Source organism: Seriola aureovittata, chromosome 5 (assembly GCF_021018895.1).
Source record: "Seriola aureovittata isolate HTS-2021-v1 ecotype China chromosome 5, ASM2101889v1, whole genome shotgun sequence".
NCBI lineage: Eukaryota > Metazoa > Chordata > Actinopteri > Carangiformes > Carangidae > Seriola > Seriola aureovittata.
The window spans coordinates 8,085,314-8,111,485 of NC_079368.1; the positions used below are offsets into that span (position 1 = coordinate 8,085,314).

General features: G+C 40.0%; 2 protein-coding genes across 4 annotated transcripts in view; both read right to left on the reverse strand.

Annotated features, from left to right (window-relative positions):
* Nucleotides 1-120: 120 nt before the first annotated feature.
* On the reverse strand, nt 121-13,932 carry ulk1a (unc-51 like autophagy activating kinase 1a). 2 transcript variants are annotated; one of them, XM_056377522.1, is made up of 27 exons: nt 13,420-13,932; nt 13,235-13,327; nt 13,104-13,145; nt 11,935-11,967; nt 11,785-11,821; nt 9,916-10,089; nt 9,478-9,551; nt 9,281-9,382; nt 8,160-8,218; nt 6,930-7,012; nt 6,791-6,841; nt 6,604-6,692; nt 6,289-6,445; nt 6,122-6,182; nt 5,801-5,890; nt 5,441-5,566; nt 5,200-5,339; nt 4,633-4,733; nt 4,307-4,431; nt 3,974-4,089; nt 3,476-3,601; nt 2,849-3,003; nt 2,522-2,697; nt 2,296-2,414; nt 1,615-1,772; nt 1,365-1,500; nt 121-1,230 (listed from the first exon to the last, which is right to left on the reverse strand). In XM_056377522.1, the coding sequence occupies exons 1-27, from the start codon at nt 13,507-13,509 to the stop codon at nt 1,187-1,189; spliced, it is 2,757 nt and encodes a 918-aa protein (XP_056233497.1). In that variant the 5' UTR covers nt 13,510-13,932; the 3' UTR covers nt 121-1,186. The 2 variants fall into 2 exon arrangements, with proteins under 2 accessions (XP_056233497.1, XP_056233496.1); XM_056377521.1 differs by having other exon boundaries at nt 4,307-4,434.
* Nucleotides 13,933-14,776: 844 nt separating this feature from the next.
* Nucleotides 14,777-26,172, reverse strand: part of adgrd1 (adhesion G protein-coupled receptor D1) — a 31,251-nt gene continuing 19,855 nt past the window's right edge. For both annotated transcript variants that reach the window (XM_056375355.1, XM_056375354.1), the window contains 12 exons: nt 23,651-23,724; nt 22,917-23,040; nt 20,248-20,351; nt 19,932-20,043; nt 19,453-19,606; nt 18,019-18,085; nt 17,682-17,748; nt 17,446-17,537; nt 17,209-17,335; nt 17,073-17,114; nt 16,734-16,826; nt 14,777-16,637 (listed from right to left, as the gene is read on the reverse strand). In XM_056375355.1, the coding sequence (XP_056231330.1) occupies nt 16,542-16,637; nt 16,734-16,826; nt 17,073-17,114; nt 17,209-17,335; nt 17,446-17,537; nt 17,682-17,748; nt 18,019-18,085; nt 19,453-19,606; nt 19,932-20,043; nt 20,248-20,351; nt 22,917-23,040; nt 23,651-23,724 (1,152 nt within the window). In that variant the 3' untranslated portion in view covers nt 14,777-16,541. The remainder of the gene's footprint in view (nt 16,638-16,733; nt 16,827-17,072; nt 17,115-17,208; nt 17,336-17,445; nt 17,538-17,681; nt 17,749-18,018; nt 18,086-19,452; nt 19,607-19,931; nt 20,044-20,247; nt 20,352-22,916; nt 23,041-23,650; nt 23,725-26,172) is intronic.

A 26,172-nucleotide genomic window follows, 5' to 3' on the forward strand; every position in this document is an offset into this window, starting at 1 on the left:
GACGAATTTTAGTAATTTTCAGTAATGTATCATAAATCGTTAACCTGGTGTTACTAACAAAACAAAACAGGAGAGACATACTGATTTAGCAAGCAACAGTAACGGACTTGGACCCATAGCTTTACCAATAAATATTATTTATTTTCATCACACAGTGTGTAACAACTCATTTTGGCAAATTTGACCAGCAAGTAGAAAATGCAATTTCATTAATTCTAACAAACTTGTGTTTAAACACAAACATTTTCACAAAATATTGGCTATGTAATTGTAACAAACTAGTGTGCTATCGGGCAAAATTCATGTACAACTGAATTAACATACATTTTTTACATTAATCCAAACTTACACCTATAAAACCCCAAATAAGCACAGCTGAAAAATAAAACTAATGTGCACACATACACACAAACAGCAGATAAACATAAGAAATGTGGCATGCAGTCATTACTTAAAAGTACCACACAAATGAGTACATCATCAGGGCATCGTTCAATCATTTGTTGCAAAACTAATCTGTTGTAAAATCCCATTCAAATATTAAAAAAAAAAAAAAAAAACTTATTGCACTCTATGATGACTGTAAGACAATTATTCTGTATGAGGTCAAAATATCATACCTTACAGCCAATACTATGCTGTGATGAAAAATGTACAAAAAAAATGCAGGCACAGTTTTACTTATATTGCTACACACTGGCAATATTTGGTCATCTCATTCAGAATATTGTGACTCCTGTTGGCTGGAGAACCTTTACACAAATGCTTCAAATACAGAAAAAAGAAATAATCTTTGTTTCAAGTACAACAATCAGTTAAAATCAGTTATTATTTCATCTGATAATTCTATGTGCAAAACACAAAACACACCAACAAATACACTATGTAACAAAACAGAACAAATACTGACAGAAATTGATCTTATCAAAGTTTTCAAACAATTATAACACAATCTGTCTTCAAAGACATGTACAAAACAGGACTTCCAGTCTTTTCTGTGCATTTATGTAAAGATTACAGACTGGGTGGTGGGATAAGAGCAGATGCTCCAGTGGTCATTTCCCTTAAGAAAGATCAAAGTGCTTGTGTGTATTGACAGTCTAGGAGGATTCATTTACATTGAGGAGATGAATGAGTCAAGATAATCCAGTAGCTGTGAGTGCAGTTGTAGAGCTCATGGATACTGTTAAGTCTGCAGAGCAGAAAGGCGTCGCTCAATGCACTGCTTACCTGACAACACAGAGATTGAAACATTCAGATTAGAATAAAATCTCATCAAGATCTAGGCAAAATAACTCGTCATCTGATTCTAGTATTTTAAGATGTAGTCTTGTGGTTTGTGTGTCTTTAGTGCTGCCACCTACATTTGTCTATGCTGTCAATGTCCTTTTGCTCTGTGATGACTCGGGACAGACCCTCCATCAGCAGAAGGGCTCTATGGTAGCGCTGAACTGATGCGGTGCCATAGTGGAACATCTCATCTAAAGCAGCAGACTGTACCTTAATGCAATAAAAACATACATATTAAGGCTAAGATAGAGACATATACTGAATATATAGTTGATAGAATCTGTTTTGGAGTGAATGTCAACATCTGTTGTGAGGTGAGCTCACCATGTGCACAGTGTGGCTGTAGATGAGCTTCTCTGCCGTGAGGCCATTGAAGCGGTCCATAAGCCTCTGTTTGTCAAGCAAGAAGGTCTGCAGCCGATCGTTGAGGGATCGACAGTATGTCACACAGTTCTTGTACAATTCATTCAGCTTCCTGATCACTACACAAAGGAAATACAGTATGCAAAGAAATGTTGTTATTCTTTTTTTTTTTTTTAGATATGTTTTTGGGCTTTTGTGCCTTTATTGGACAGGATAGTGGAGAGAGACAGGAAATGAGGAGGCAGAGAGAGGGGGAATGACATGCAGTAAAGGCCGTCCGATGCGGGACTCGAACCGGGGCCAACTGCAGCGAGGACTGTAGCCTCTACACATGGGGCGCCTGCTTAGACCACTACGCCACACGACGCCCCAGAAATGTTGTTATTCTAATAAATATGAACTCACTTTTTTCATCAAGCTTCAACATGGATGCCAATTCTCATTCTGTCAGACTACCACAGCAGAAACACCTCGATAGATCAAGCTGCTCTCTGCAATATTAATTCTTTAATTTTTTTTACACTACAACACCGAAAAGTGTTTGTTCTTCCCGAATTACTAGAGAATAAAAAAGATTTAACAGACTTTTAAGGTCTACAAAAGGAGTGCTTGATAATTAAAACCAGAGGTCACTGGTCTCACCTTGTTTAACTGTAGCAGAGGGAAGGAGTCTGCCTTGTTTGATATTCTCTTTAGCAGTGTGCAGCGCTGATGACAGAAACTCTTCAGCCTTCATGTACAACACTAACTGCTGTGCATAGCTGGAATGTGCACATAAAAAGGAGATGTCATTTCCACAAAGACTTGTGAAGGAATAGAGCTACTGTACAATGCTGAAGAAATATAAAAAAAGCTTCATGCCTCTCACCTCCATTCTTTACTCAGAACGCTTATCTGATCTGTCACCAAGCTCTGCTCTAGAAAGGAAACATCGGGACTGCTGATGGCATCCAGCCCAGCGTCTTTTGAAGAAGCCAATTCCATGACACAGTGGACAAAAGCCAAGGTGAAACGCAGGTCACTCAGGCCGTCCGTATGAGCCTGCTGTGAAAATAACCAATAAATTACTGTTAATACAGAACCTGTTCATGTGGAATCTGAATTTGTCTATTTTATGTTCATCTGCAAATGTGCGTAATGCCTATAATAACCTGGAGGATTCACCTCACAGCGTCATCATAGTATTTATGTGTACCTCCATGAGTGTATCCTCAGCGAGCACTGGAGGGTGAAAGACTGGACTGCTGTGTGGAGTAGCCTCCATGGCTTCAGTCTCACTGTTTCTACGGCTTCCTCTCTGGAGAAGGCGACTGTTAAGTAGCCAGGTTGAGTGAATGTAACTGGGGGAGCCTGCATTTAAGACAAATACAGGTTAACTCTGAACATGGGAAATCAGAGTGATCGAAAGAGCACGAGGGGAACAGATAACATATAATCAGGTGTCTACTTATTATGTGTTTCATTATTATTTAGATTTTAAAAACTATGTCATGGCCTGGTATAGCAGCAGACTCTCAGTTCCTTCTTTTAACTGACCGATTCCCAACTGGTTTACCTCAAATTTTACCTGGTTAACAAATGCACTCAACTTGTGTCGTGCTTCAGACTTTCTAATTGGATTATTACACTTTAATAATTTGCATAATTGGTCTAAATGAACCCAAATCAGAGAATGCAGTACATAAAAATCCAGCCTCATTGGATCACTCATAAATATACTTAATAAAGGGAATTCTCACAAACCTCCTACAGGACAAGCTAATATAATGGTTAAAAATGAATTCCCTAAACAGTCAATATTCTGTGTAATCAGAACACCTACCTGAGAACATCCTTGACACCATGGCATCAGGAGGAGTGTTTCCTTTGCCTGGAGAACCTATAGTGAAGACTGCAAGAGGTGGGCTGTCTGCCCACTGAAAGCCTCTACTACAACCAGTAGGTGGAGCTGTAGGAATGAATAAGGAGAGTTCAAGTCAACTGGTTAAGACGGCCTTGGAAAATGTAGTCCAGCTGAACTGCACCCTGTAAATGTTATGGTCATGGTCACTGCAGTAGGGAACCTTAAAATAGCTGCTTTGTAACTACTGCAAACATAGAGTAATACCTCACCTCGCCCCCTCAATTATGTGTGTGTTTATTCCTCAATACGTCTTGATTTCAGTATTACTTCACATGACGTTAGACTTTAGAAACTATACTTGGCTATGAATTATTTACCCATGTTTTTTAATCTGTCACTACAACAACAGCAACATAGTCTTACATACAAACAATGATAAACACTATCAGTAGAAACAGGACTGGCCCTGTTTGTTACCTGTTATATCCATGCTTTTGTCACAGTTATGGCTCTCATCACTTCCCTCTTCAAACAGGTGAGCTCCAACAGCCGCCTTCAGTAGCATGTCAGACAGCCTGCCAGTGCTCAGCGATCTGGACATTCAATACAGCCACAGACACCATCATGAGCGTTTCATAATTTATCAGATGGCATATCTTCAATACTGTGTGACATATCTAGGTGCTAGACAGCAGGTTTTCACATGAATGAAGTATAAACTCACATTCCATTCCATGCCTTATTATGTTGTTATTATATTATCATTTAACCACAATTGTTACATTCACAATATTATTATAATGTTCTGACCTTTTAAAAGGACCCTTCTTATTGGCAGATTGCCTGCTGTGGTTGGTCTGGAAAGCAGGAGACGTGCCAAGGGATTGCAGGTCTGTGACTGTCCTGATTCGGTTTGACATTCTTGACTGAACCTGCTGCTGAAAAGCAAATGACAGTTGAGAACCATTTGATTCTGCTGTGAGAGCTTGTAATTTCTCTATCATAACTCTTTGCCCTTATAGGGAGTATAAAGAATTAGTCACTTTGCTGTTCTGAAGAGAGGTGAAAAAAACAAATCATTAATTTTCGTAATAATATCATAATAATGCAATAACATAGATGTTTTAGAAGCTGACCTTGGGACTGGAGGTGTCCTGCATGCCAGGAGAGCCAGTGAGCAGTCCAGTTCTTGTGCTGAGTGGGAGAGTCTGTTCTGAGGTCTTTGGGGTAGTTCCCACTACGATACAGAGGATTAGAGATCTTAATAATTAGCAAAAACCAGCAGTGTATTAGGCCTGGTTATGAAATCAGTATTCACTGGAACACTTTCTCGAAACCATAACAGTCCACATCAATAACAAAGAATGAAACAAGCTGAGGCGTGCTCTCTGGGTGTTGTCAAATTGCCTAAATTAAAGTAGATGAGTCAGGCATAGGGAAAGTGGGTACAGAGAAAATCAAATACAAATATGTCATCACAAAACAACTCTGGGAATGTACTGAACATGAGATTCAGATGGTGGAATTTTTGTCAACACCCAACTGACCCTAGTAGCAAGCATCAAGTGACATTGCACTGACAAATTCCCATGTATTGTGTTAGAAGTGTGACCAAGATAGCTGCTGTACAAGAACTCTGCTTAATAAACATTCCCTACACAGGTAAAAAAAAAAAGAAAAGAAAAATTAATTAAGATGACTACCTAGCGGGGAGCACGGTTGCGGTTGGGCGCCTCCAGTTGCCAGTCTTGGGGAGTTGAGGACATATCCGGGACCTGGAGCTCTACAGCCTCCACACTGTGGGGAGCTTCCACTGCTGCTGCCTGCACAGCACAGTGTGGCCCTGAATGACATGAGACATAGTTAGATAAAGGCAGAAGAGAAAAAAAAAGACACTAAGGCAGTGTGAGTGCAGAGATAACACCGCTCAGAGGTTGTACATGCCTGGTGGAGCCATTCAAGCCAACTGGTTGCAGGTTCTGTTCCATACGCTGGTAGTTTTGGATCTGTGTTGGGACAGGAATGGGCACGGAGGGGCTGCACTTACGGCCAACGAATTCAACGGGCTTGCTGCGTGAATGAAAGAAGAATCCAAGGAATCACACACAGAGGAGCGAGCACGTAGGAGTGTTTTTGATGGTTTTATATATCAAAGGAAAACAGCAGTGCAATTAATAACAGCCTCATAAAGTACATTAAATAGATATGCTATACATACTGTTGGATTTATTATGCTGATACTCATCATCTATCTTTGAGCACCTTCATCTTCAAGACACTAAAACCTGCTTAGCTCTCTCTTACCTAACGGGCTTGGAGGGAGAGTGTAGGAGGGGAGAGGGTGGAGGTGTCTTTCCTGCAGGCCCAGGACCTCTCTCAGCGACCAGGGAGCTCCTGGAGAGAGCGTAAAAATATATTTGTTCGCTGTAGTAAATCTATGTGACATATCACGCATAATGATGTATTAGTCAATATAGAAAAACCAAAGTGTTCAGCACCCATTGCCTGATATGGGACACTGACAAAATATTGTGCAGCTCTATCAGTGACAAGGCTTGAACTTTTACTCATGTTTTTGTTGGGGTTCACATGAGAGGTCTGTTCTATTGTTTGTGCGCAACTCACCCACTGTATATAAGGCAACTTTCAATTGGTGACCCAACATCCACTTCACATGTGTACTCACCTACGAAGCAGTGAAATAGAAATAGTCAGACTTCAACAAATAAATAAGTGTGTAACGAGATGTGTGTAAAGATCTATAGAGTGAGAGTGAGGCTCAGAGGTCTTACTGGGAAACTGGGCAGGCACCATGACATAGTCATCTGTGTAAGATGAGGTGTTCCTACTGTCTTGATTGGCTATTTCTTTCAGGAGGAAGCCAGCGTTGTTTTGCGTAGGGGAGTACTGCGCTTTGGGCTGGAGCCGGTGCATCTCTCCATCGGAATGCTAAGAGGGCGTAGAATTAAGTTTGATCGGATTTAACTATGGGAAATAACAGGGAAACTGATACACAATGAGTATTTCTTTTACGAGATATTTACATTTCACATCTTTTACCAAGTGGCTTTTGTTCTACCAGTCCAACATGAGAAAGTAGTACATACTTGAGGTGAGGCCAGATGGGATGTGGAGGAGCTACTAGAAGAACTGCCTGAGCCGGAGCTGGGATAGGAGACCATGGGAGCTGGAGAGCCTGTCAGAAAAAGTGCTTGTGTTAGGACCCTGGCTGTAAACCCAGATAATGATAAATAGATGGGAGAGATACTGACACAAACGAGGAACAGTACGTACATTTCTTTGTGGATGAGCTCGTCTCCATGAAAGGATGGTGGAAAAACTCATCTGTGCGTGTAAAGATTTACATGTAAGAGAGGCTTTTTAAAATCAAAATTATGAAAAGGGTTCTGGATGTTAAAAGGCAGGGGCTTACCAAAGCTGATCCGTTCTTTGTGGTTCCTCTGTAGCAGCCCCAACAGCAGGTGTCTTAGGTTACTAGAAGTCTCCTTTGGGATGCTGGGAAAACACAGAGGTTTCCTCTTTAGATTAATTTTGATCAATAACACTACTATTAATATAAATCATGGAAAAATCTAAACACTGGAGAATAGATAGAATAGACAAGAGGAATAAAATATTGTGTGTATAGTGTGTTCACTGTGCTTGCATTTTGTTGCTGATATATGTGGCCTAAAAAGAAATAATATTTAGGTCAGTTGTGTTTCATAAGCTCAGAGCGAGCTGTAAAATATGTGATTTTTTAAATCTAATTTACGGTTTCGGTGCAAAACCTCAAGGCGTCATGACACTCAGAGTCAGTGCAGACTGTGAGTGTGTGTGTGTTTGTGTCTGTGCTGAGCTATGTGGGTCATGTGGAAAATGATAGCCGTGCAGGCCACTAACTGGCAGCTCGGAGCTGGTTATATATAGAATGACAAGAAAACAACAAAACCGTGCCTCCTCACACACAAACAGGGCCTGACTTATCACCCAGCTTTATCACTCCAAAAGATAAGCATGGCTACGAGCCATACACAGGCTGGCAAAATACACCATGAAAACAATGGGCAAACAATCCATTAATCCCTTTGAACATTTTTCCATGTCTGACTTCTGAAAGTCAAAGATTCAGTTTTCACAATGACTGTCCAAGAGAAATGATTGTAAAGGCCGAAACAGAGAGTTTCACATTACAAATGAACAACACCACATATATAGAAATATATACAGTATATATATATAAAAGACAGGGCACTACATTTGCATAGCATTATACAGTTGCTGGATTTTCAATTGTGTGAGTGGTCGATCGAGAATGTTCTGGATGATCTGTCCCGTCAGGTGTCTGTATCAGTTTCTTCCACATTGGGACTATTTTTAGCTCTGGTATGAAAGTCGTGGATTTATTGAGTGCTAATATGCGTGCATGTGTCTGTGTTTTGTAAAGCGTCCATGTGCACACTGAACACCATTCATATACACACAAATTTATGTACAGGCACAGGGCAGATTAATGTCAGTCATTCATCAGCAAACTAAGCGCAGAGAAGACAGATCTCCCTGTAATGCACATTTACACGTCTCTCTTATCATCTTCCTGTGCATATCGTGCATGTACAACACATATCTGTGTCGGCACGAGATTATACAAAGGTGCACTCACCTGGGTAACAGGGTCCTGTTGCTTTCGTAAAAGAGACGGAGCTCCTGCGGTGTGCTAGCCTACACACACACACACACACACACACACACACACACACACACACACACACACAAAATATGAGTTAAATTTGAAAATGACCATGTACGTGTACACCCATCCATCCATTTTCTGCAGCCCCACCCTTACAAACCAACATTAGAATAGATAGTGATAGTGAATGATAGTGAAATGTTTGCCTACATCATTGCAAATTGCAAAAGTGCCAAAGTGCATATAGTCCAAACAGAAACAATATATGGGTGTTTGATGATCCCACTCAGGACAAAGTGGAATACTGGGAGATGCCAGCTAAGCCACCTAAGTAAACATCATCATCACCATCATCATCAGCTAACCTCACTCTGACCCTTGGACTTATCTCAACTCACTGACCTGCCTGGTAAAAATAGAAGTCAGTCTTCCCTCTCATTCTCATGGAAAATGCATTCAAGGAAACTGCAACATAAATAACCTCTCAACAGGTACAAAAGGTCATATGACAGAATGTTCTTCTCTCACTGCTGATACATGGGAACAAAAAGGGATTCAGAAAAAAAAAAGAAAAATTAGCACGTGTCTATACTTAATCACAGCAGAGCAATCTGCACATAGCAGGTCAACAATTTCATCTGAGAATCCACGTGAGCAGACGTAGAAAGTAATAGGAAGCGTTGTGAAACAATATTTACTCTGGGTTCAGAGAAATGGCTAACAGCCATTTCCGCATGCCCCCCCCCTAATCTGTAAACAAGGCTCTCCTCACAAGTAGTCAAGCTGTTCCCACATTTTCCAGCTAACAACACTGGATATCAGGGAGAGTGTCACCCGGCAGACAGGTGGTTTTCAGTGCTTGTGGATCATATCGTTTCTCTGTGTTGTGAAAGGGATGGATCATGTCCTGTTTTATGTTGACAAAATGAGTCTGCCCTTTCTAGGAACTAAAGCAAAACTATTTCAGGAATATTTGCAGTTATGTAAGGGACCGCAGCAAACATTTGTTGGGGGAATTGCTAAATCTATTTACCTAAACACCTAAAAAGAGTAATGTTACAGTTTTTGTATCTGCATGTGTGCGTGCTCACGTGAAATGGTGCCTTCCCAGTCAGACACTGGTACACAATAGTGCCTATGCTCCACAGATCAGCCTTGGCATCATAGTTCTGGGACATGATGACCTCAGGAGCCTGTGTCCAGACAAACAGAGTTTACAGATTAGAGACATGGTGACATTACACCGAGTTGGCACAGGAAACCAGAGTAATAGACCTTTAATACTCACCATGTACATGGGAGAGCCACACAGCGTGGCTGCCATAGTGTTTGTCTGGAGATGACGTGCAAACCCAAAGTCAGCTGGAGGGTAAGAGAAAGAGAAGAGTTTTTAAAGTATATTTTTTTTTGGGCTTTTGTGCCTTTATTGGACAGGATAGTGGAGAGAGACAGGAAATGGGGAGGCAGAGAGAGGGGGAATGGCATGCAGTAAGGGCCGTCCGATGCGGGACTCGAACCGGGGCCAACTGCAGCGAGGACTGTAGCCTCTACACATGGGGCGCCTGCTTAGACCACTACGCCACACGACGCCCCAAGAGAAGAGTTTTTGTACATGTCTGTGTGTGTGACGAATTAACTCACACCACCAGCTTCGTTAAAACAATGCATTTTCACAGACATGCTATTCATTCAGGTCTTCTAATACTCTGCATGTTAAAGTCATTACCAATCTTAATGCAGGTATTGATGGAACTGGACCTGCGCCCCTCTGGGTGGCAGAGCAAGATGTTCTGGGGTTTGAGGTCTCTGTGGAGGATGCCTTTACCCTGCAGGACCTTCATGGCCTGGCCAATCTGCTGTAGGAACACACGGATGGTGTCCTCACTTAACGTGCCCTTAGCTGTGGATCAGAGGGATGAAACACGTACATTAAGACGATACAGGACGAAGTCAGCATGGCAGCGTATAGAGGGTTTGATATATTGCAGGGTGTGTAGATACATGTGAAGAGGTAAAGGAAGTTATTTATTCCTAATATGTTGTCATCGCATAAGTACCCCAAGTACCTTAGTGATGCAACTTACTATCATTCTAATAATCAATTTATTATTATTACTTAACTTAATACATTATTATTTATCATCAATAGAACCTTTTTTCTTTTTACTTATGAAACCAACTGGCACACTTGGTTAAAAGGTTATTGTCTTGTGGCCTTTTACCATGCAATTTACTAGTTTATGTCTATTGCACATCAAAGATCTTAGTAGTGATGAAAGTGACTTACTAATTAGTTAATCAATTGATATAATTGGTACTATTCTTGACAACTGATTAATCGTTTAAGTCACTCTTTTTAGCACAAAACTCACAAACTTTTTTGTCTTCTATAAGTAAGTAAATAATATTTGAATTCTGGACTGTTGGTCCAACAATTTCAGTGTGTGAACTTGGGCTTTGGAAAATTGTAATTTTGGAAAATCATACTTTTCACTATTTCTCACATTTTATGGATCAAATGATTAATTGGAAAAAATAATCTACAAATTAATAATGGGGGAAAATAATTTTTAGTTGAAGCCCTTGATCTCACTTAAAAAGTGGATTTAATTTGTTTGTTCTCACACTCTCGTCATAAACTCCAATATGATGTAAGGTGGAGATGCATCAGCGTCACAGCTGTCATACTCTGAGGAAGAGAATTTTGTTTATGATGAGGCTCCATTTGGAAATTAACGTGAACAACACCTGACACGCTAGCGACCCCCTCCTACAGGGGACATCCAGTATTTCTAGCGGCAGTGTTTTTCCACAGGAGCACAGGGGATAAGTGAGTGACAGATGGGTGAGGTCATGTGGGTGCTCCGTGAACCCTGCCAAGTGTGACTGAGTGTTGTGCTGCAAATAGCTGGATGTGCCTTCTTGGCAGGGACAGAGAATGGGCCAGTCTACAAAATAAGAGACTCTGGCATGATGGTAGAATTAGACCATCACTCTACATCAGCATTTAAATAGACACACTGACACCAACCAAAAATCAACTTAATACCTTCAGCTGCGTCATCATATTTTGATACAGGGTTTGAAACTTGAGGCAGAGTGAATGTTCAGTGTGACACAAGTTACACTGAAAGCCGAAGACATGAAAAATAAAAGCTGGGAGTTACTTTGGCTGCTTATTTTCTACTGGTTTCTACATCATTTGTAAGAAAAACATAGAAAAAACTTGACCACAAGTCAAGTTGAGGGTTTTAATTTTATCTGGGTTAAGTACTCGGGAGCATTAGAGATAATTTACCCACTGACCTGTTGGAACATTAAACCTGAATTCTATCGTTGTGCTGGCAAAATCCTATTATTCCTTCAAAACACTGAAAAAGCTTAGCCAAGCCTCTTAAAAGCCACACTAACCCGCCAGTACAGAAAGCCGCTCCAAATATGTTTACAGCTAACAAACTGTGAGACTGGCACTCTCTTGCAACAGTGAGGAGTGGTGTCAATATCCCCCTTTATGCTTTGACCACAGGTGAAATGGAAAACTTTACTGTAGTGAGATGTGAGCTATATTAAACTCTGCGTGATGTAGCAGACTTACAGTGAAGGTACTCTGCCAGGTCACCTCCATTGCAATACTGAAAAGACAAGGAAGACAAGTCTTATTAGAAGCTTTGACAATGCCACCTAATTAGTGAATGTGATTTGCATAAAAAACAGAGCAGCCATTACCAATTCTAACACAACTCACCTCCATAACGAGATACACACATCCTCCCATTTCCTGTTGATGAGATAAAATGCAAATTATTAGCTGAAATACACTAATTGTGAGTACTAAACTAATTCATAACTGATTTGATGAATGGTAATAAATACATCATATTTATGTAATGAAGAGAGATGGGTAATTAAGACTTATACCAACAATAAATCAATGCAGCTGTCGCCCCTGATTACACAACAAGTGACACCACCTCATTTCTTAGACTTTGTTTTGGCCTGTCACCAGCAGTGCTTCTAGAAATCCTGGGCCCTCTGACAACAACTAGTTTTGGGCCCCCTAAGTCATCCAGGAACCCTCCCTGATTTGACACCCTGTGTGTCGCCATGGAAAAAGTCACAGAGCAGCGAGGTGAGATGGGGTGGGGGAAGTTTAGGGTGTCAGTCCCACCTGACTTGAGCAGAGAGTGGGGGAGCAAGCTGAAACTTGTTTGTCTTTTACATCACCGAGTCAAAGTTAGTATGCTCTGTATATCGAAGTTATTGTATAAAACACCTTAATAAGTATCACTGTAACAAATAACAGAGAGCACATATTGTTCAGATACCAGGTGAATTAACACATTACCATCTCAATCTAAAGACATTATCCTTGCATGTTGTTACGTGCCTGCTGGGAGACGACACGCTGCTTTTAAAGCCATTGTTTAGCCGGCTACACCCTGCCATCTGTCAGAAACCCTGATCTCATGTGTGGCTGTCTGGCAGGTGTCAGTAAGGTGAGAAGAGGAAAGCACACACACTCATGCAAACTAACATCCAAGCAAATGGTTAATGTCCCGAGTGTTGTGTGACCTGTTTTACAATTTAATGTTTGTACTCTATGGCATACAGGAAAACACCCGACAAACTCTCTACAGTCTTTTACAATAATTAATTTTGAAGGAAAACCGTGTAATATAAACTACAGCTCCAGTTCAGGTGACTGAGGCCTGCCAGCTCCATAAAAAACTACAATATCCATCAGCCATATCTGCATTACATAAGCAAATGACGTTTAATGTTTCCGCAACATGTCAACATTTGCAACATGTGGCTGGGTTATGGTTAAGCCTACAGTATTGTTGTGCATGTGTATTACCATTAATGAGGAAAGGTACTGTGTGAGAGGAGAGAGGGAAGACCAGCCATTCTCACCTGATAGTCAAGTAGTCTAACAATATTTTCATGTTTGAGTTCCTAGAGGAGGTAGGAAAAAACATTTTAGTTAAAGGTACACTGAGAAACTGGTGAAGAATGTATGTCAAAATTAAAAAAGTGATCATTACCTTTAAGATTTTGATTTCTTTACCAAGCAGAGACTGGGATTTGGCCAAGTTTTTCTTATTGATACACTTCACAGCAACCTCCCAGTCACGTCTCTGAAAAAAAGTTTATAAAAATCAGAGCTTTACATGCAGCATATCAACAATGACCAGACAAGTTCCAAATTCGTCTCGGTTATAAAAGTTACCTCTTTATGTCTGCCTTTGAAAACTACTGCAAAGGCACCGTGGCCAATCAGGTCTTTCCTGTTGAACTCAAACTTCCCGACGGACTCCATGGGTAATAAAAAAAATAAATAAACGCGTTAAAGTATCCGAGCAGGTTCAGGAGGCTGATTTTCCAAGAGAAACAGACGTACGATCCAACGACACGTCCCTCGTGCCGGTAAATCCCATGTCATTGATTATAAAGTACTGTCTTCACACGTGACAAGATTCATAATCGAACCAAAATATCGATGACAACATTACGAAGTTTCTGTCAACACAAAAAGTTAAAACAACGTGCGCAGGAGTAAAAAAAAATGTGTGTAAACAAAATGTAAGCGAGCCGCTGTGTGTATTTAACGGTTAAAATGAAGTCCTCTCTTCTCTAGAGCCGGTACAAGTTAAAAAGTTACAGGTTTGCAGTTAAATGCTGTTTGTATTCAGAAACTGAGCTCAGATATTATGATCTTCCTCACCTTTCTACCCATCTGCTGGAGTTATTCATATCTCACGGCGAGCATGCGCAAACAGGCCGGCAGACGTTTGACGATGGCGCCTTCAGGGACACCTCGTAAACTCACAATTCGATGTCTTAATTTGGCTAACACTTATTTTTAAATTCTATATCAAGAAAGATTCATTATCTAAAATTAGTGTCATGGTGTCTTGTATGTCTAAGTCTTATAATACTGTCACTGGTCAAAAATACACTTTGTACATACACTCAAATTAAACAAAGCTTACAGATATATTCAAAAATTGCTAAAAACAACTTCCAATGTAAAATGAAATTCATCACAATCCAACACAATTACCCTCAGTTAGTGAGGGAAATTCCGTCTTTCCTCCATTAGCTTAGTGTAACATATTCAAGCAGAGTAATACCCGCCACAAGGCCCAATTAAAAACAGGACTGGCCTTCAGCTGTCAAACCAAAGAGGCCATCAAGACACCTTCACAGGAAGTGTTTGTCCCCTCAGGATTTCTGTAACCTTGTTCGGCCTAGTGCTCTCTACTGACACAAAACATTTTAGGCATTCATGGCAGGGGCCTACTGTCTCACAATCCAATGATGCCTAAACCCAACAGAAACAGTAGCATAGATACCTGCCACTGCCAAACTGTTGTTTGTTTCAAGAAGTCATTGGTGAGGTTCTGTCCAATCCAGTTGAATCAGTCACACTGACCGTAACTTTCCGGTTTTGGTATTCTTCATAGTCGCCCTTAACAAAAATAGATTAATAATATATATAATAATATATAATAAAATTATTCACAGGTACACACACAAGTATCCACCAAATAGCATAAGGCATACTGTAATAAAGACGACACTGATTCCTTGTCATAAACATTTTTTAATAAAGATAATTGGAAGCACAAACCATAGTACCATAAGACAACAATCATCGGAGGCCATATACAGGCTTAGAAATACTGAAATATTTAACTTTAAATCTGACAAGAAAAGTGAGCGCAGAGTGACCTACAGTAAATCCTGTTTTAGGAAACTTAATGTTGGTACAGTGTAAGATCAATGGCATTTTAAAACGTGCCATCTCCCTCCATTCTCACAGTATGTTAAGAAAAAAAAAAAGCAACAACCTCATCAAGTCCCTCTGTTGCAGAACATAGTTCATATTTTATCGTACAAAAAATGTATGAAAATGTAAAAGAAATTAGCAACAGAATAGCTAGAGACGCCATAAAACTTCACAGAATTGTGTCCAAAACACAACCAGTATTCACTATTCATCAAAAAAGCAAAACATACTGCAGCTTAGTAAGATGTGAGGTACTGCAGTCAATTCATTTAGAAGAGAAAACACACAAATAAACACAGAATTTAACATGAGAACACACTGATTGTTGAGCTGTGACACTTTAAAAGGAGACATGATAAAGAACTCAGAACTCACAAAATAAATAAATACATTATACCAGAATAACATAGGGTCTAATTCACTGCTACTTCATCCACATCTGGGGACAGCACAACATAATATTGTGTTGTGCTGTCCCCAAATGTGGATTAAAGCTGTATGAATCAGGTGAATCTTTGAGAAGTTCATCCAGGTAAAATTGGCAATTTGTCCTTTATGTTGATGAATACTGTTAATAGCTGTTGAAGCCATTATGTCGTTGATTTTAAGGAATAAATCTAACACTATAGTTAAGGAAAATTATACTTTAGTTTATACTTTCCTTAGTCTTTTTCTGTCTAAGGTTATGCATTTGTCTCTAAACATACCCTGAAAATACTTAACATCACCATCTCAAATTTTAATGTTACATTTTCTGCATGTAAGTTAAAGCAGACATAATCGCACTAGTTTACTGTGTGAGACATGTCAAAACATGTCACTGTGATTTAAAGGAATAGATTGACATTTTAGACAATAGGCTTTCCTGCCAAGAGTTAGATGAAAAGATGTATGCTAAAAATGAGGCTACCCCTATCATCAGATGGCATACGTTAGCATGTTAGCTTGGTTGAGCACAAATTCTGGATACAGGACACAGCTAGTCCTATGGACAGTGCCAGACCAGCTGTTTCCAGTCTTTGTGCTAAGCTAAGTGAACTAGCTGCTGGCGTTAGCTTCATATTTACCATGTAGACATGACAAGTGGGTTCAGTCTTCACATGTAACTCTTGGCAAGAGACCAAACAAGTGAAATTCCTAAATGAAATATTCCCTTAAATAAACTCTGGCCAACCAGTAAATCAACTGCAATATACAGATGGACCAGGCAGCAGACAACTGAGACGCGTCATTGCCAGACCCTGAATTACCCTCATGGATCTTAAGACTCTGTCACTTCACTGACCTTCTCCTCAGAGATCCCTGCTCTTGATTTTGGGAACACAAAATGTTTTTATGACACAGTAATCAGGCACAGTCCTTAGAGTCTGTTTGTCTTTAAATGCAAAGTTATTATTCAGTCACACAACACCTCATTTGGCAGCACTTTCTCTTCAATGGATGAGAATCCAATTCATTACATAACATAGTGGGAGAATGCTCTTGCCAGTGTTTGTCGTTCTACACTAGTGAGCTTCAGATTGCTCTCCTGCCACAGACAGAAATGGTGATCTGTGGTTCTACACTGCGGAGAGGTCGATACGATTGGCTGAGTTGGTGCTTTTGTCCCATGTGTTCATCTTGGTGGGAGTCACACCCTCCTTGTTTCCATTCATCTAGATTAGAAGATAGGAAGGACAGAGTTAGACTCAGGCAGACGAGAGGAGAACGGTTCTTTTTTTATTTAGTTAACCTTCAGCATGAGCACTCACAATGTCAGAGTTGAAGGGCTTCACATTGATGTTTCGGATGGAGCTGCTGGTCAGAGACCACACCTTGGTTTTGTGTTTGAAAGCAGCTCTGACCTACAGAAAGAAGTAAAGCGATGGACGATAATGGTGACAAATGGCACACAAGGTATGTACAAATACACTCATTTTACAGCATCACTCTAAACCTGAAAATGGACACAACAGAGAACAATGTCCCTTTTCCAATAATTTACATTTACATCTACATGCACTCATTCAGCAGATGCTTTTATCCAAAGTGACTTACAAGTGAGGGACAACACTAAAGCTTCAAGATGTTGAGAGTAGAGAATTATTTACCTCAGAGTTGAGAAGACAGTGAAATAAGAAAACAAAGAACCCCTAAAGAAAAAGAAAACATGTCAATTTTTGGAGGAAATTCACAAATGACTCCTCACAATTTAGAAAAGAAATGATGCTGTGGTGAAGGACTTACTTGTAATGAGTTGAACACAGCAAAGATATATAGGAATGGCAAAGAGTGTGTGTTGACAGCAAGAACACCAAAGATCCAGGAAATGCCGAGTATAGGCAAGAGCACAGCTACTGCCTTTGCAGTCAGCCTTGGAACAAAGTAAGAGACAACCATGTTTATATTATTAGATTGTTAGCTTTTAATAAAAGGACAATATTAAAAGATTTTTGGTATGATCATGAAAAGAAATAAACTCACTTGACTGCATTGGCATCTCCATGAACCTTGTAATTCTCTCCACTGATGCGAGATATGATCCTGGTCACAGATATCAGAATGCCTATGTTCACCTGAATACATTTAACACAGAGACACGGGAGATGTGATTTTGTGTGTTTCCTTCTTGAATAAAATAAAGTATTTGTGTGAATACAGACGAAACTGTTGATCAAACTGTAAAAAAAGACAAATGCTAGTTTTTGCAGATTCCTCACCAAAATGACAAACAGAGCCGGTGCCACAAACGCCCAGATGGCTCCATTCTTCATTGACAGCCAGCAGCTGAGAAAGCAAGGAGAGGTGCAAGAGTGAAAAATCAGACTGTGTTCCCTTCCAAGCAAAAATGCAATAATGCTGTAATGTAAATATGGAATGACATATGTGGTAAATGTTAACCTAAAAGCATTGGAATAACATTAATGACACAGTTGTTTCCAATTTATTTCCACAGGTGATGTAATTCTTTCACAATGCCACCGAGCTTAAATAGAATAAAATTAATTCCATATCATTCCTATGAATATTTTTTTGTTCAGTACAAGTCAGACTTACTTGTCAACCTCGCCGTAACTGTCCAGAGCTGATGTAATGGACACCACGCATATTACCAAAGGAGAGCCTGGTGATAATCAAAGCAACACACGTTACACACTCACAAATGTCACATAGTCCCCATGACTGGATTTACCTGCTAAGGGGCCCTGGGGAAAAAAATGTGATGCAGAGCCCTGTTCACTCCTTATTTCTCTCACTCTCCTTGCACTCTTTATGTACCCTGTTGTGTTCAGGTACCAGTCAGATACAGGGTCTACACTCTTCATAACATTGCTCCATATTGCTACTTGTGTTCAGAAACTCCACAGGGTACGTTCAATCAAATCTAATCAAGTCATACACTACATCTGAGGATTTCAGGCCCCCGCAGACCCCAGTCCGAAGCTGTTGCCCAGTTCACAAGGCTGGTGATCAACACAATTTAGCAACACTCTCATGTTCTTAGGACTGGGCTGGAAACAAGAGGGTGATTTATGAATCATCTGAAAACAGCCGAAAAGGGTTTCACATACAGGTTATGACAGATATAAACCACATAGTGATTAAAAAATGGTGTTTTGACTTCCACAGTGTCATCCGAACATATGCCTCAGTTCATTTTAACAAACAGCCTTGTGGCCTTGTTAAACACTGCGACACATGGTAAACTCCACCCATAGTAGCACAGCGGTTTTATTTATCTGCTGCGCTGCTAATTGCTCATTTCCACGAAAATAGCTCATTTCATTCTACTGCCTTGATCTTTTGGTTTGCCAAGCCCGAAGGTTTGTAGCACGCTATACTGCAAGGAAACTTTTACTTTGGGACAGGAAATGAAAGATAAAGTAGTCAACAGACCTTATCACAGCTAATAGAAGCAGCAATTCATTATAAAATGAGTATTTACTTTTTATGTATAACAGCTATACTTCTGTCAGACAAGTCTCCAGCACATAATTTGCAGTTGGCCACACAAAATGAAAAATTACTCTGGCTAGAAGAAAGGAAGTAATAAAAAGGGATCGTTTTTCCACTAATGGGTTCAGCATGTGAAGGAGAGACTATGCATTCCCCAGCAGCCAAAGACAGTATACGTATGTCCCAGGTTCTTTTTATCTGTCCATCAACTTCAGTTCACTGAGATCAGGAGAGCCAATTGTTATGCTGGAATTTTGTAACTCAAAGCAGATTCAGACCCAAGAGCAGGGTCACAGTTATTTACCTACCACAAATAATATTTGATCATGAAGGTGAATTAAAAAATACTGAGGTCATATTTACAGTAATGCGCTGGCATAAGGAAGAGGCAGAACACTGGGACATTAAAATACGAAGGCATACTGTATTCTTGAAACAACAAGCAAGAAAACGAAAACCACACAAACACAAAAACAAAATCACACAAGGAATACATTACAGAAGTAAGACTGGTATCTTTCTTAGCACACCTACCCCAGCCAATGCCATAGTAGTAGAAGTGTTTGCTGCCCTCGGAGCCAAACACCTTCACCACCATACTGTAGAGGTGGAGGCCCTCCACCAGCATCCAGGCAAAGGCGCTCAGGAAGAAGAAGTGGAGCAGGATAGCCATTACCTTACAAGGCAGCTGGGACAGGGGACACAATCAGCCTTTTACCATTAAAATATTCTATTTTTTATTTAATTATTTTGTATGCCTTATTATTAAAAAGTATTTTGCTAATTGCCATTAACCTTTTATCTTTTCCTCAATCCTGTTTTCATTTCCATTTTTTTCTTTTTAGATTTATTATCTTTCATTCATGATTTTTTTAGTTGTAGTCGCAAAAAGTTGCATTTTTACCACATTTTACATTTTTACACCATAGTCCACTTCATACATCATCTCAGTATTTAATCTAATAATCTCAAGATTATTAGAATCAACAACAAAATCTGTACCGTGTACCTACCGTGCCCGGGTCGAAGCGAGCGCTGATGAGCAGTAAGATCTCGGCCACCAGGATGGCGAAGGACAGGTTGGCGTGGATGTGGTAGCGCTGGTTACGGATGGTACTCACTGACCTGCAGAGCAACGCAAGGACAACATCACATTAACTTAGTACCTTGGTAACACCTGCCATATAAAAGATAAAAGATGTGTGTTTTGAATACAGATATACAGTACATATACATGTTAATGACCAGTAGTTTTATGAAATAAAATATGCAGTATATGTTAAACACAGTACATTTAGCTCATGTGTGACTGATTGAGTGATTACTCACGACAGGACTGCAAAGGTGACAAGAGTGATGGCAAGACAGAAGATGGAAATTGAGCAGCCAACATAACCAATGGCTGATAGTGCCACCCGGTGGCCAGTAGTGAGCTGTGCAGGGAGACAAACCACCATCAACAAGGGACAAAAAACATGTAAAAATCCAATTATTTTGCGTACATGATGGGTCGGTACATTGTGCCACCAATGCACATGCATAGCTAGTCTAAGCTGTTTCATTCAGCCTGTATCATTAGCCAAGGAATTCAAAGGGGCCATGTAGAGAACACAATACTGACTCATATTAGTATTTCTCAGACTATTTTCTCAGTCGTAAAGCTTTAGCAAAACCCTCTAGGGTTAAATATAGTAAACTAACATTGGAATTACAAGTCACTTCTTTGCAATAGTAAGAATTCATATATGCCCGTTTTTTAATCCATATTTTAGATACAGTTACAAACCTATTTTTTATGATTCTGGGATAACCAAAATATACATTTTCCAAGAAGCTAAAGAGTCAGAGACAGTCATAATTGTGTCCCTCCATATGCACATATCCATTGCATATGGCCTTGTGCATTGGTGCAGTTTTGGAGCTCAGGCTATTTTAAGGATTTGGGTTTGATTCTCCATTAACTGTCTTCATATGTGCCTTGTCATTACGAGGGCAGAGGAGTCTCAGCCTTCCAGAAAAGGGATATGTGGGATGTTCCCTCGCAGCTGAGGGATAAGGCAGCCCACTAATTAAAGACTGGCTGAGGGAAAGTATAGCATCAAATAGACTTGTGCTCCTTAAAATCTGCACTGGCCCACTTAGCTGCAATAAGAAGTCCTCTATTTAAAGAAGCCATCATGGATGCTGACCATACTCCCATGGCACATATTCTTGGATAACGAAGATTTAGACTGAGGTGACTATGTACTGTACACAGGATTGTCATTCCAAGTTGGTCTTTATGTAGATAATGTCAATGTAAAATACTGCAGGACAGTGTTCAGAGAAAAGGAGAGAACAGAAGAGAAGAGAACAGAAGAGAAGAGAAGACAAGAATAATTTTTAGCCCTGATGCTTTGTAAGGACAGTTTTTGGTCTCTTGAGAGACTGTGGTCCTTGAGGAATGGACCACTGACCTGTGTAGCGACCCAAAAAAACCCACACTTAATCATGGTTGTCCAGAGTACTTCTGTATAAAACCACAAGTAAAACCGACAGTGTGACTGTGTAGGCCTGCTTACTGCTGACCTACAGGGGGGAACCAGAAACTGTCCAAAAGCTGCAGTGGGGGCCTCTGGTTGGTGGGTTACAGTGTGGTAAGCCGCTGCTTCCTGCCCAATTATGCTCCTACAAATCTACTTATTTTGTGACAAAGACACAGAGGGAGGGACACGCTTTTGTGTGCGGCTGGGATAAATCTCCTCTAAGAAGTAGGTGGTAGTTTACTGTTTCTGAAAATTTCTCAACAACAGATTTAAGGTAAAGCATTATGGCGAAAATCATCAAGGAGCCTTTGTCACAGCAGACATTTCGACTTGTTGCAGCAGGAAAAGCATAGGTGCAACTACTCATTCTATTCAAATGTCCCAATGAGCCATGGAAGATACCAGGAAAATACCATGGACCACGGATTACTATAAGAACTGGATACTGGATTCAAAGATGGTGTCCATGCTTTTGAACGAAAATTGCTCCCACTCGGCCCATAGACTTTATGTTGGGATGACATTATGCACATAAATCATGCTTTTCAAGGCTCAGGAAAAGTTTTACAAATATAAAAACTCCATGGATAGAGAGATTTACTATCTTATCTTATAAAGTTGGTCTATGGGGAAAATGGTTTTTGGTCCACATTATTGTGAGATGTCAGTGTGACACAGCAAGTCTGAGTGCTGGCGTCCTATTGAGCTCTATTAATACAGCGACAGCCAGGACACTGACACTGAAGCAACTAAATAGAACCCAGCTTGAACTTTTCCTTCTCTGACATGTCATAATGTCGTCTTTGAAAAAGGCCTACATTAAACCTAAAATAATGAATTCTATTAGACATTTGGGGGCAGCACAACAAGCTATAAATAAAACACTGACATATTATGACCTTATGAAGTTGATGCGGCCAATGTTTTAGCAAACAGTTGCCTATTCCACACCCAAGAGACATGGCCTCCTGTTTCTGGCTTCCTGGTGATTCTAGGCGGAATATTTCCTCTTGTTTTGGTTATTTAGCAGCTAAATGCTCCACTATGTTTATCAGCCAGTTGCTAACGTTGTCTGTCTGCCATTTGATGGTGAGCAGTTAGCATACACTGGGTCTATTAGAGCTTTTTCACTTAAGACAGCTGGTTTTAAGGTTCAGTTTCTGAATACAGGCTGTGTCCATTTCTCTGTGGACTGAGCGCTTTGATACTTTCACAGCATTAATACAAAACCTAAACCTGCTTTATAATCAAAAAAGACATGGAAATCTCACTTTATACAATAAGGGACCTTTAAAGTTGTGGGCAGTAAAGCCAGAACAATAAACTGAAAGAAACTAAAGCACTCCACAGGGCTGAAGGGAGTCTAGTAATAATACTTTGTGCTCACATTAGACATAGACATTTGATCAGTTATTAAAAAAAATACAAAAATATTAATTAGAGCAGCTTTAAAGTGCAGCCAAAATGTTGTACCTTTAAGGGCACTACTTGCATAAGGATGGCAAAGTTGGTGAGGTGGTTGCACAGACATACAGAGTACGTCATGTTTCCATCTGAGCGCACACAACCTTCGTTGGACCACACTCCCTCATTTGAACTGAAAAGCACGACAATTAGGAATTATTTACAGACAAAATATATTCAGAAATATATTAACATAGCAATGTTTGCACAGAGTGAAAATACAGTAAACAGAAAAAAACTAGACATGGTTTTTTATAGGAACACAGCTGGCAGAGATCACTCAACATGATCCACTGTGGGAGGCACACAGTGACATTTCTTTGCAGAATTTACCAGGGCAATCTGACAGGACAATCTAATAATTCACATTTTTCTTGAGTTTCAGGGCAAAGAGGAGTAAGGAGAGGAAACCTTTGAATCCAACTAAAACACACTCCCTTTTAAAATGATTTATGCTTTCTAAATAGTGTTTTGGCTCCATTTATCAAATCTTCATATTTTTACAGAGTGCTGTTGCTCAAGATATGCCAAACTGAAACAGCAACACATGTTACACTGGATGTTTTTGATTTGAATGAGAAAAGGGAAATACACCTTTTCCAAATCATTTCTTATGATTTACAGCCTAAAAGACTCAAGCAAAGAATATGAAACGAGTCAACAATCAAGATAAAATCTCTTTGGCTCTGCATCTGAATGAATAATTAAGATGTAGTGTATTTAAATCATGAACACAAACCCACCTGTAGTCCAAGAAGGCACAGTAGAGGAAGACTTTATTGCTCTGATTTAGTACTTGGTCCTGCTGTTCTTTAGTCTGAAAAAGAAAGGTTGAATAAAATTGAGATCTTTAATTGCGAGAGAAAAGTATGTGAGATAGGAAAACATTTGCCTTTGGGTTGTGCTGGCGCATTAAATTACATGCTTTGTTCTCCCAAAACTAATAGCAACCTGTTTGGAAAATGTACTTTGACTTTGATCCAGAGGACAGCATGGAATATTTCAGACAGCAATTAGCAGCAGTCTTTTCTTAATGCGCATTGGCTTTTTTTCCAACTATGCACTGAACAACAACATCAGATCTAGATAGATTAGTAAAAAAATAAAATGAATGAAAGAATACTGCACAGTTACAGTGCAGAAACTAAAGAGAGGTAAAATGCTGCATTATTTTTTACTTATGATACAAAATAAAAAATGATTCACTGGTGCTTAAATCCCAGGAAACGAAGACTTCAACTAAAGAGATCTGAGATCATAGAAAAGGAAAGACAAGACGCAGATCGACACTTAGTGAAGGTGATTATTACCCTGAGTGAAAATCCCTACTGTCTTTAAGAATCTTATTTGATTATAAATCACTTTTTCCATGTCATTCCTTAATATGAGATTTGGAGTCCCAAGAGACAGTGAGCTAATGGCTAGAGTGCAAGAATGCAATAATTGGGGCTTGGCCCTGGTTTCAGGTCAAACCACTACCCTCCTCAATCTGTCATCTGAAGAAAACAACACTTCCATTGGCTGCTTGTATGTACACTGAGAGACTCCACACCTCTCCTCATTCCCCGAGCCTTGACTCTCAGACTGAGTAAGTGTATGATTAGATGGACTGTGTCTGCACTATTTCCTTCTGGAAAAAGTGAGCGCGAGAGTGAAACTGACTGTCAGGCTGTCTGTTTCCTGGCCCATAGGCTCCGTGATTCATATTACAAAGCATAGCACAATACGTTGACTTCATTGTGTAACCAAATCGCTGCTCTCATTCTGTCTGTTTCACACATGCAGCTCTTTAGTCATCGTGTAGTGTGACCCTCAAGATGAATACAATGGATGGATATTCATTTGGCCCATTAGAGCAGGCAGGACAATGGGTCCAAGATCCATGAGAGCGCAGTAAATGCAGTCCGTCATCACAAGCCGACGGCCAGCTTAGAGGAGCTGCAAGCAACCCCATGGGGGAATTTACTGCTCCCCCGTGGCCTTTAATAATTCACATTTCTTTTTGTGTTTTAAATGAAAGCAAATGGAAGAGAAACGAACTGTAACTGGCACACAGTTGTAAGTCTTGCTGTGCAGTGTCATATTTGCTCTGCACACTTGCTGAGCCTTTAATGTTGCTGTGCAATGAAGGAAGACTAATTATCCACATTAAGCACAAAATGTAAACCCTGGCTCATGGGAAACAATCCATCATCAAACCATGATATGTACCAGACACAAGCTAAAATATACATTAACTAACAGACCATCACACATACAAGGCGTGCTGCTTTGCCATGCTTCCTCTCTAGCAACTGTCTGTTTGTGGTACATACAGCATGTGTTTTTCGAGTTGATAGCCGATGAGAGGTGCAGGAACCTGAAAGTCACTGGCGAGTGTTAAAATGCACTCGGAGATCTGGCCCAGCTCCGTGAACACGCTGTTGTTACCACCCCCCATTGCCTCGAGGCCTCAGCATCTATACCAGCCAAGACTGCGGCTGGCGCTCCAACTCTTTATTAGCAACAGCAGGCCAGCAAACGCCGCCTTGGAAATCACTTTGAGCATTGAAAGGAGAATAGATGCAGAGAGGAAGAAGAGAGAGTGAATGCTAGTGACAGGAGAGTGATGCAGAGTGACGCGCTGATAACTGAGAAGAGCCTGAGAGAGAGAGACAGAGAGGGAGGCTGATAAATCATAGATAACCAGTGTCTCTGGTGCTTCTATGTTTGATTCAGTGCAGCTTCATCTACACTCGCTGACACCTCTGCAGCGGTGGAGTTCAAAAAAATCTAAAATGTTTTCATGTCCAGATTCACCAGCAGTGGTGAAAGAAATACTCAAGTCCTTTACTCACATTATAGTAATGTAAGTAAAGGTAATGTCATGTATGTCATGAAATTATTTTTTTTATATATCCCTTTTTTAGAGGCATAGTTTTTCTGTTGTACCTGGTGACCTAACTACTTCATATTCATGTTAGGTAGTTTAATCCAGCGGTTACCAAGCTAGGGTCAAGCCTTCTGCAAATGCTCACAAGATAAACAAAATTGATTATCTGGTTACAATTACATGTCATACAAAACGCATTTGCTGTTGGAGTTTAGTTGTATTAGTATTTCCAAATTGTACTCAATAAGTATAATACTAGAGTAAATGTACTTCGTTTCCTTCCACCCCTTGGACCTCATACACGAAGTGAGTCATTGATGTTATTAACTAGCATTTGTCTGTTGTCTGTTAAAATCCTTTGTTTGTTATTCACTATCACACAGTTAAGGAACA